At 38.7% G+C, this 12125-nt stretch overlaps 1 protein-coding gene across 2 annotated transcripts in view; it reads left to right on the forward strand.

Moving 5' to 3' along the window:
• The window catches only part of cpeb4b (cytoplasmic polyadenylation element binding protein 4b), a 99630-nt gene that overhangs the window by 65565 nt on the left and 21940 nt on the right, over positions 1 to 12125 (forward strand). For both annotated transcript variants that reach the window (XM_063053566.1, XM_063053567.1), the window contains 2 exons: positions 7501 to 7674; positions 8134 to 8223. In XM_063053566.1, coding sequence (XP_062909636.1) covers positions 7501 to 7674; positions 8134 to 8223 — 264 coding nt within the window. The remainder of the gene's footprint in view (positions 1 to 7500; positions 7675 to 8133; positions 8224 to 12125) is intronic.

Below are 12125 nucleotides of genomic sequence, written 5' to 3' on the forward strand. Positions count from 1 at the left end.
ATAGGTTAATTATGATCCTATTGATCAGTAAGGCAGGCTTGAAGAGCCTACTTGTATTTTCTTGTGTTCTTTGCTTCAGAGGAAAATGGATTGTTCAACAAAATGAGAGACAGAAGAACAGATTTTCTGTTGCCCTGAAATCACTAACACTTGTCTCCATAGAGTGCTGCTTGTTCCAGCTTAGTTGTTAGGAGCATTGTCTTCCTTTGGAAGGCTGACTCCCATCAGTTGGCATAGCCTACTGGAGTCAGAACTACTGCTTTGACAGCCTGCAAGTCTCCACACCCACTCCTCTCCCCCCCCCCCACACACACACACACATATCTCAGTCTACCTGATCTTCAAAGCTGTCAGTATGGTCTGAGAGCTGTAGTAGCTGGAATGTGGAATTGTGTTTGGCAGTTCTTAAAGCAGCATGGAGACCATGAAATGAATGGGTTGTATCATATTTTACTATGATTACATTTGGAAGCTTAGGGGAGGTGGGGAAAAGAGCAAGCACTTCTACATACTATCCCTACATAGTGATTCTCATTTCAGTTTCTCATCACAATACAGTATATCGCTGCCTTCGAGTAGCAAGTGACCCATTCAGTACTGCTTATATCCTAAGGAGTTATTTTTGTATCTAAAGCGTAATGGCAGTTTTTATTGTAAAATCAACATCTAATTGTGTATTGCATTTTATCCTTGTTTTGCCATACTTTAATAGCAATTTGACTAAGCAATTTCACTAAGTTAACTTCCTCTTTTTCTCCTAGTATTAAGGAAGTGTTGCTTTTCCTAAAATTATTCTATGAAAGTTACGGTGTCCTCAGATTTAGGGAGCATTGAAAAAAATTATCACAACATGAGACCTCGAAGTGATCAAGGTTATAAACCTCATCATGCCCGTGCTGATTCTTTGATGGAGCAGTTAATCCTTCTCTCCCAGAGTTTTTAATGAGAAACCAAAGGGTTTTTTTGATTTTATTTGGAACAGTAGCAGGCTGCTCAGCACTTCATCCCTTTTCCAAGTTTAATAAGGGCACAGCTGATCTTGTTGTACACTCAAATTTACACTTTCACCTACTCCTGATAATTTTTCCCCATCTTGATTAACCCCTGGCTTAAAAATATTCAGACTTTCACAGGAGAAATTGTTTTGTCTTAAATGGGTAGCCCCTCCTTATTTTTAAACTATGAACCCTTATTCTAGATTTTCCGAAAAGAGAATTTTTCCATGTCCATCCTGTCAGGACCCATCAGAGTCCTTTTTTTTTAAATCAAGTTCCCCCTTGTCCTTCTGAACTCCCAGCGGATGCAAGCAAAGTCTGTCCAACCTTTCTTCCTAAGAGTGTGCACTTATTACAGGCATTAATCAAGTAAACCTTCCCTAAATTGCTTTAATGCATTAACATCCTTTCTTAAGTAAGAAAAACAATTTTATGAATAGTTTTCCAATGCCGTATATATTTGAAGTACAGGCAGTCCCCGGGTTACAAATGAGATCCGTTCCTGAGTCTGTCTTTAAGTCAAATTTGTAGGTAAGTTGGAACAGGTACATACGGTTCTTATTTAGCATCAATTTAGTCAAATGTTTGCCTTTGTATATATTTTACCTTCCTATGCCCAAGCCTTTGCATTTGCTTTCCAAATAACGGGAAGAGATATATTAACGATATGGCTAAGTGCCCTCGGATTTAGGGAGCGACACACAAGCAAAGGCTTGAAATCCCTGGATGCGTTACCCCCAAGCAAGTAACATTAGCCTATCCTTCGATGCCTTATGCCCTGGTGCACTGTTTTCCTCTTCTGAAGTGTAGGTCCTTTCTGGCATTTTTTTTTCCAAAATAAGCCAATCTCATCTACATTAGATATTTGGTCTGGCAAATAACCTCCCTCCTCAATAATTTTTTTCAACATTTCAGGAAAATCACTCGCAGCACTTACATCAGCATTCGCTGCTTCACCTTGTACTTTAATATTCTGTAAATTTGCCCTCACTTTGAAACGATTGAACCAACCCCTACTCGCAACAAATTCTTCATCACAATCACCTTCACTTGCTGCGCGTGCAGCTTTTAAATCATTGAAAAGGCTTCAAGCCTTTTCTTGCACTGAAGTATGGCTAATAGGCATATTAAGCTGATTTTGATCGTTAACCAAATTATCAATAGCCTTTCCATTTCAATAATTAAACCCCTGCATTGCTTAGTAATAATTGTAGCTTTCATCAGGGCAGGGCCTTTCACATGCTCCATTATTCTCACTTTATCCTTTAAAATTGTTATGATAGTTGGCCGACTGTAGCCTAGTGCTTTTTCAATGACCGATGGCGTTTCACCTCTTTCCGATTGCTTTATTGTTTCCACTTTATTTTCAATCACGGTCGTTTTCCTTTTCTTTGATGCATCACCAACACTTGCATGGGATTTATGCTTTGGAGGCAGGTAAATAAAAGAAAAGTTTTAGCCAAATACAAAGTTACACACTCAACACAGGGTTAACGGCAACGTGATCCAACTTAAAACGGCGGACAGCATCTCCTTCCTAGAGCCGACGAAACGCTGAAGCCATGCAATGTTTTCAAATTTTTAATATAATAGGCTTCATAGCAGTCCATTCGTAAGTACGAGTTGTCTGTAAGTCAGGACGTTCTTAACCCAGGGACTTACTGTATAGCTTTCCAACTTTTGTATTCACTTATCCTAGCAATAAATTATTACATTCTTTTAACATTCCTCATTCCTTCCTCTATCTGAATACTAGTCTTATGATGCATGTATCAGAACACCCAGGTCCCTCTGCATTTCAGATATCTGTAATCTCTCATCACTCAGATATTTAAATAGAGCATAGAAAAATACAGCACAGGAACAGACACTTCAACCCCGATGTTGTGCTGAATTAATTAAATTGGTAATCAAATGCTCAACTAAACTAATCCCTTCTGTCTACACAATATCCACATCCTGCAAATTTGTGTGCTTAATTAAGAGCTTCTTGAGTGCCTTTGTCATATTTGGCTCCATCACCTGCCCTGGCAGCACATTCCAGGCACCCACCATTGTGTTTTTTAATATGAAAAGTTACCCTCATTCCAGGCAGCACCACCGTATTTTCTATCAAAAGGTGCTTCATCCCCAGTATATCTCCTTGAAACTTACCTCTGTTATTTTAAATTCATGCCCTCTGGTAAAATACTGGCTGTCGATCTGTGCCTCTCATACCATTTTATAAACCTCAATCAATTCTAATCTTGATCTTCACTTCAGAGAAAACCGAAGTTTGTCTGTCCTCTCTCTATAGCACATACTCTCTAATCCAGGCAGGATCCTAGTAATCTCTTCTGCACCCTCTCCAAAACTCTCCTTCCTATAATAGAGGGACCAGAATTCAATGCAATATGCCAGATGTAGTTTTATAAAGCTGCAACTTAACTTCCCATCTATTGAACTCAGTTTCTCAACTATTGAGTGTGCCATATGCCATGTTTACCACAGTAGCTATCTGTGTGGCCACCTCTAGGGAGTTATGAACTTGGACCCCAAGATTATTGTGCACATCAACACTGTTAAGGTTCTTGCTATTAACAGTGTACCATCCCTTTACATTTGATCTCCCGAAGTACAATACTTCATATTTGACCATGTTAAACGCCATCTGCATTTCTCCATCCATATCTGCAATTGATCTATATTCTCTGGCAGTCCACTACACTATCCAAAATACCATGAATCTTCATATCATTTGCAAACTAACTTATCCACCCTTCTCTGTTTTCATTAAGGTCACTAAATTGTTTACAGACCTCCAGCCAGGATAAGTTCCATCGATTACTACCTTCTATCTTCTATGACAAGCTAATTCTGAATGCAAGTAGCCAATTCACTGTGTCCATGCATCTTAATCTTCTGGATAGCCTCCCATGAGGGACCTTGTCAAATGCCTTATTAAAATACATGTAGACAACATCCACACGTCTAGCTTCATCAATCACCTTTGTCATCTCCTGTTAAAAACTCGATTTTAAGACAAAATTTGCCCCAATGAAAGTTATGCTGACTATCCCCAATTATGCTATGAAATTCTAAATGCTTATAAATCCTATCCTTAAGAATACTCTCCGGTCACCTCGACTACTGCTGTGAGACTCGCCAGTCTGTAGTTTCCAGGATTATCCCCATTTCCCTTCTTGGATGATGACACAACATTAGCTACTTGCCAGTCCTCTGGGACCTCGCTCTGGCTGAAGAGAAAGTGAAGATATTGGTCAAGACCCCAGCAATATCATCTCTTGCCTCTCTCAATAATATATCAGGCCCTAGGGATTTTTCCACCTTAATGTTCTTCAAAAGACGCAGCACTCTAGGTCTATAAAAAGTGTTAAAAAGTGTTTCTCCCCCCCCCCCAGAAGTTTTTGTGTTTTATTGTTTTACAACATTGAATCACAGTAGATTTAATTTGGCTTTTTTTTACATTGATCAACAGAAAAAGACTCTTTTATGTTAAAGTAGAAACACATCTCTACAAAGTAATCTAACTTAATTACAAATATAAATCAAAAATAATTGTTTGCATAAGTATTCACCCTGTTTAATGTGCAACCAATTGGTTTTAGAAGTTACGTAAATTAGTTAAATGGAAATCTCTTTTTGGAGACCTATGTGCAGTCAAGGCATTTCAATTGATTGTAGTAAAAATACACCTGTATCTGGAAGGTCCAATTGCTAGTAAGTCAGTATCCCGGCAGAAACTACACCATGAAGACAAAAGAACACTCCAAGCAACTCTGTGAAAAGGTTATTGAAAAGCACGAGTCAGGAGATGGATGCAAGAAAATTTCCAAGACACTGATTATCACTTGGAGTACAGTTAAGTCAATCATCAAGAAATGGAAAGAATATGTCATAGCTGTAAATCTGCTTAGAGCAGGTTGTCCTCAAAAAAGAAGTGACCGTGCAAGAAGGGGACTAGCGAGGAAGGCCACCAAGAGACCTATGACAACTCTGGAGGTGTTACAAGTTTCAGTGGCAGAGATGGATGAGGCTGTGCATACAGCAACTGTTGCCCAGGTGCTTCACCAGTCGCAGCTTTATTGGAGAATGTCAGAAAGAAAGCCCACATGAAATCTTGGCTAGAGTTTGCCAGAAGGCACATGGGAGACTCTGAAGTCAGCTGGAAGAAGGTTATATGGTCTGATGAAATTGAGCATTTTGGCCATTAAACTAAACACTCTGGTGTAAGCCAAACACTACACATCATCAAAAACACCATCCTTACCATGAAACATAGTGGTAGCTGCATCATGCTCTGGGAAAGCCTCACTTCTGCAGGGCCTAGAAGGCTTGTGAATGAAATTAGTACGGTTTTTAAGTTAGTAACCAAATGAAATGAACACTAAGAGCTGAAACAGACTTGTGAGATGATAGGATGCATAACAGATTAAATCAGAGATAATGTGCTGATAACACAAAGTAGGAAAGTAAGCTTTGCTGAGGACATAAGGGATATGGGCAGGTTGAATAAGAGGATGAAGATCCAGAAAATGGAATATAATGTGGAGAGATATAAATTTGTCCATTTTGGCAAATAATAAGAAAAACACTTGAATTATGTGAAGAATATTTAGCGAGGGGTACTTAAACTAGTTTCGCAGGGGGATGGGAACCAGAGCACCAGCTCAGGAAGTGGTGGAATTGAAAGGAAGGTGGATGTCATGATAAGTAAGAACATGCAGGAGCAATGTAATATTCATGATGGAGCAGGAAGATTGAAGTCTGGGTATTTTGGTGCTAGTAGGGGCCATGAATTTAAGAGCATGGATCAGTACATGGAACTATGATGCCATAGCCATAACAGACACTTGGTTGAGAACGGGACAGGAATAGATTTGTTAAGGTAGAGAGTAAAATGAATGCAGTAAAATACAGGAAAATCCTGGAGGAAAACCTGATGCAGTCTGCAAGAGAGCTGCGACTTGGGAGAAGATTTGTTTTCCAACAAGGCAGTGACCCCAAGCATGAAACCGAAGCTACACAGGAATAGTTTAAAAGTAACAAAGTTAATGTCCTGAAGTGGCCAAGTCAGAGTCCAAACCTTAACCCAATTGTGAATTTGTGGCTGGACTTGAAAAGAGCTGTTAACTCACGATCCCCATGCAATCTATCAGTGCTTGAGCAGTTTTGTAAAGAAAAATAGGGAAAAAATGCCCAAGTCATTAAACGAAAACAAGATGAATTACCTCTGTAAATATCCATCTATTCTGGAAAAATAAACGTTTTTCACTGGCCACGACTTAGTGTTACAAAGCCAATTTTATATCCATATTACCAATATACCTTTAACCCAAGACATTAGTTTGCTTGGAAATCTCCAAATGATAAAATGTCAAACAGGACGTTAGCTTCATTAATTTTCTTTGTCACCACTTAAGAGAAATTGATCAAACACCATTTGTCTTTAATTTATTCATTTATAGCATTCTGAAGTTTCTCCATGATTGGTATTAGGTCAACTGATCTATAGGATTATCCATTTACCCTTTTGTTTTCAAAAAACCCCTGGTACCTCTCCCAAAACCACTGAGGATCTTCAATAGCATCCACAACTTCTACACTTCAGTAATCCTTTGAATTGTTTTAGTTTATAAATATCGTTGTTTCTCTGTTCATAAATATATTTATTCATTTAGAAACTTCTGAAGTTTATAATGAATAGGAAACAAAATGGTAGTGTAGCAAGTTAAGGCAATCTCTTTATAGTGCCAGTTATCACTCGTCAATGTTCGATTCCATCTGCTGTCTGTAAGGAGTTTATATGTTCTTCCCATGACCATGTGGGCTTCCTCTGGGTGTTCAGTTTCTTGCTAAATTCCAAAGGTGTACAGTTAGGGTTATTGAGTTGTAGGCATGCTATGTTGGTGCCAGAGGCGTGGATATACTCATGGGCTGCCCCAACACAGTCCATGGACTGTGTTGGTCATTGACACAAACAATGCATTTTACCATATGTTTCAGTGTACATGAAACAAATAAAGCTAATCTCTAAGCAGTGAAGTTTAGGGATATTTCTTAATTTTAGAAGATTTTAAAATGTTGTTAATAATTAACTGTTAGTCTTGAACAGCAGACTGAACTGCAGACATTGCTGAGGCAGCTGTCGGTATGTTTTCCAGGTGGCATTAACCATAGGATTTTACACGATAGAACTTGAAAATGATTCTGTTAAATCCTTAACACAAATATTAACCTTTACTTAGGTACAGATGGCCAGTTATGTCAGCCAATTTATTTTTATTCTGCATCTCTATTTGTTTAACTTTGCTGTACTTCCAAACTTGAATGAGCAAGTTCCAGTGTGAACATAGATTTCAATGTTCTGCATTGAAAGGATGCAATTAAAATCAGTCACAGAAGAAGTAAATAAGGTTCTTGGGTGAACAAGTTTGAACTAAAACTTCTTTGAAGAGTAATATTTGTGTATTTTTATAATTGTTTAATATTTGATTTCATCCAGGTCATTCATCCCTCTTCCCAGTTGAAGATGGTTTCCTTGATGATGGACGTGGTGATCAAGCTCTTCATAGTGGCATAAATTCTCCTCATTGTTTTCCTCACCAAAATGGTGAACGAGTGGAACGATATTCCCGCAAAGTATTTGTTGGTGGTCTGCCACCTGATATTGATGAAGGTAAGATAGTAGTTTTAAAATTGTTTTGTTGGCACAAAATTTGAAACTAAATATACAAAAAATTTGAATCAATCTCAATGATAGAATGATAAGCTTAGGATGAGAATGGCCTCCATTTTGTTATAAACACTAAATAAGAAAATCATTTTTAACTTGCTAAAATAAACAGATATTTAGATGCTGTCTACAATGCATCCGTTTATATATCATTTGTATACAGTACTGTGCAAAAGTCTTAGGCACGTATATATAGTTAGGGTGCCTAAGACTTCTGCACAGTACTGTATATCATATAAACTATATCATGAGAAGCATCTTCACATATACAGTATGCAACTGGGCAATTTGGGCCCAAAGGCTGTGCATGATTTTCTTCCATATTTGTAAATGAGGAGTATAGTCGATTTGAACCTACAAAATTATCAACAGTAAGATAGAAAATGTACTTCATTCAAACAGATGAAATCACAGCTAGTTTTCGTCGTTTTGGTTCCCTGGTTGTTGATTGGCCTCACAAAGCAGAGAGCAAGTCATATTTTCCACCAAAAGGTAAGCCAGATTGTATTTAACACGCAATTTTGCTTTTGATTTCATAGCAATTCATGGTGTACCTAACTGAGAAAAACATAGAACTGTCCAGTATATTTATTGTTGGAATGTTCAGCATGCATAATGGAAAAAGAGCTGATGATTATAAAAAATAAGTTTTTCATCTTTAAAAAGAAGCAATTTTAATTAGCTTTAGTTTAAATATTGCCATAGACAGATGATTTAAAAAATGCAGACAAAAACTTGTTACCATGATATCAGTTCGTAAGAATATTTTCTGAAATCTTACTTTCAGGCTGTATGCTTATTGACGATGTTGAGGATAGCACCGTAAAATTTTAAGAAGCATAAAAGTAATAAAGCATACAAACAGGTCTTTAGGCCTACCAGTTTCATGCCAACCAAGATCTATCTATCAATATTAATTGAAAAAACTAAATTTAATGTTGCTATTGATATACAGGATGCTTAGAAGGATGAATTATATATTGATGATGTGAATTGAATTACAAAAGAAAGGAAGTGAAATGCAATTACAGCTGAGCCCACCAGGATTATAATTCTGATTTACAGCAGCTTTGGGATCTATATGAGTATGATACAAATGGAGTTTCAAATTTGTATACTTAAGTAGTCACTATGTTAACAAGATTTAAGGAACAGTTTTATTAAAATGCTTTACCTTCATTCTGTGCTTGGATAGAGTGCACAGTAGTGATCACAAATACAATCGAAGGCTTAAAGTAAAAATCAATATTTTTTAGCATAATTTTGTGTGCACTGATAACATAGTAATCAGTCAAACAGTTCTTATTCAATTGGACATTTGGTCAAGATTTTGCTGAACTCATAGGTACATTTATAGCTATCTAGAACATAGAACGGTACAGCACAGTATGAGCTCTTCAGCCCACAATGTTGTGCTGACCCCTATAAACCTCCAAGGTCAATCTAACTCTTCCATCCTACACTCCATTTTCCTTACGTCCATGTGCCTATCTTAGAGTCTTTTAAATGTCCCTGTTATATCGGCCTCTACTGCCAATCCTAGCAGTACGTTCCAGGTAGCCACCATTCTGTGCATATTGGAGGGGGGGAGGGGGGAAGAATTATGTCTGACATTCACCCTACACTTTACTTCATTCACCTTAGGCAGATGTCCTCTGGTGTTGGCCATTGCTGCTGTGGGGAAAAAAGATGCTTTCTGTCCACTCCTTCTATGCCTTTCATAATCTTTTTCAACTCTGTCAAGTCACCTCCTATCCTTTGCTCCAAAGAGAAAAGCCCTAGCTTGCTCAACCTTTCCTTATAAGATGTGTTCTCTAATCCAAGCAGCATCCTGGTAAATCTCTACTGCACCCCCTCTAAAGCTTCCATATCATTCCTATGAGGAGGTGACCGAAACACAGTGCTCCAAGTATGGTCTAACCAGAGTTTTATAGAGCTGGAACATGACATGCAGCTCTTGAACTCGATCCTCTGACTGATGAAGGCCAACACACCATACACCTTCTTAATCACCCTATAAACCTCTGCAGCAAATTCTGTAGACACTTGAACCCCAAGATCTCTCTGTTACTCCACACTAGTAAGTACCTTGAAATTAACTTTGTATTCCACCTTCAAGTTCAATCTTCCGAAGTTTAGCATTGCATCCTGTCTACCTGTATATCCAACTGCAATCTATGATAACCTTCTATACTATCCACATCTCCAGCTTTCATGTCATCTGCAAACTTACTAACCCACCCCCTCCACTTCCTCATCCAAATTATTTATAAAAATCACAAAAAGCATGGGTCCCAGAACAGATCTCTGCGAATGACTAGTTACCAACCTCCATGCAGAATACGCTTAATCTACTACCACTATCTGTCTTATGTGGGCAAGCCAATTTCAAATCCACACTGCCAAATTTCAAGGGATCCCATGCTTCATGACTTCATGGATGAGTCTATCATAGGAAACTGTCAAATGCCTACTGAAGTCCATATACACCACATCTACTACTCTCCATCAATTTGTTTTGTCATGGTAAATCGCAATTGTTTTGACATCTCAAATATCTCAGTTAAGGCTTGTGAGGCATGATCTGCCCCTCACGAAGCTAAATTAACTACACCTAATAAGACTATGACTCTCTAAATGCTCATAAATCCTGTCCCTAAGAATCCTCTCCAATAATTTTCCCATCACTGTTGGAAAACTCACTGGTCTATAATTCCCAGGATTATCTCTATTACCTTTCTTGAACAATGGAACAACATTTGCCAACCTCAAATCCGCTGGTACAAATCGTATAGCTAGAGTGGTTGCAAAGGTCATCATCAATACCCAACAATCTCTCCCCTTGCTTTCTGTAGTAAGCTGGGATCCCCGGTGACACACTCAGTGGCCACTTTATTAGGTACACCTATACACCTGCTCATTATTGCAGATATCTAGTTAACCAATCATGTGGCAGCAATTCAGTACACAAAAGTATGCAGATATGGCCAAGAGGTTCATTTGTTCAAACCAAACATCAGAATGGGCAAGGAGTGTGATCTAAGTTACTTTAACCATAGAATGATTATTGGTATCAGACAGAATGGTTTGAGTATCTCAGAAATTCCTGATCTCCTGGGATTTTCACGCAAAACAGCCTCTAGAGTTTGCAGAGAATGGTGTAAAAAGCAAAAAAAAATCCAGTGAATAGCTAGACTGGTTCAAGCTGACTGGAAGGCTACAGTAACTAAAATAACAATGCATTGCAACAGTAGTATATAGAAGAGCATCTCTGAAATCACATCACATCAAACCTTGAAGCGGATGGGCTACAGCAGCAAAAGACCAAGAACATACACTCAATAGCTATTTTATTAGGTACAGAAAGCACCTAATAAAGTAACTACTGAGTGTATCTATCTTAATGTTTTTCAGAAGCTCTCAGCGCTACTTAACATCAACATGGTTCAGCCCATTAACCTGTTTTACACTGACCTCACATTCATCTAAAGTCCCTCTGGTGAATGTTGAAGCAATGTTTTCATTAAGGACATCCCCTACCTGCTCCACCTCCAGGCACGTTTTCCCCTTGATCCCTGTGCAGTTCTACCCTCTCTCTACCTTTACACCAATTGTTCTGTCATCTGACCTATAGTTATCTGGTTCCCAACCCACTACCAACCTAATTTAAGCCTTCCCCAACAGCTCTAGCAAACCTGACCGCGAGGACATTGGCCTGTCTTGAGTTCTGGTGTAACCCATCCTGTTGTACAGGTCATACCTTCTCCAGAGAGATCCCCGTGATTCATAGATCTGAAATAGATCCCCATGATTCATAGATCCTGCCCCCTGCACCAACCCTTCACCCACACATTCGTCTTCCATATCTTCCTACATTTGCTCTTACTGGCATGTGGCACAGGCAGCAACCCAGAGATCACTATCATTGAGGTCCTGATTTTTCGCTTCCTTTCTAACTGCCTATTTTCACTCATCAGTACTTCAACCCTTTTCCCATCTTTGTCATTGTTGCCAATGTGTATTACGTTTTCTGACTGCTCACCCTCCACCTTAAGAATGCTGTAGATGTGATCTGAGACATGTCTGACCCTGGAACTAGGAGGCAACCTGTCATCTGGGAGTCTCCTTCTCATCCACAGAATATTCTGTCTGTTCACTTAACCAATGAGTCACTATCCCTATCACCATCTCTGGGAGCTATTTGTAACTGATGACCTTGTGTATTTCAGTGGGCCCAATGCCTGTTGTCAAGTACATATACCACATAGGCAAATTGATTTCCCCAAGTTTCATTGTAATGGTTCCCACCAAGGTTTTAATTTACAGTATAATCGTGAGGTAGAATACATACCTTGGCTTTACAGCACCACCCACAGCTATTGCTAACCAGGGAT

The sequence above is a fragment of the Mobula hypostoma genome, chromosome 7 (genome assembly GCF_963921235.1).
Source record: "Mobula hypostoma chromosome 7, sMobHyp1.1, whole genome shotgun sequence".
In the NCBI taxonomy this organism is placed as follows: domain Eukaryota; kingdom Metazoa; phylum Chordata; class Chondrichthyes; order Myliobatiformes; family Myliobatidae; genus Mobula; species Mobula hypostoma.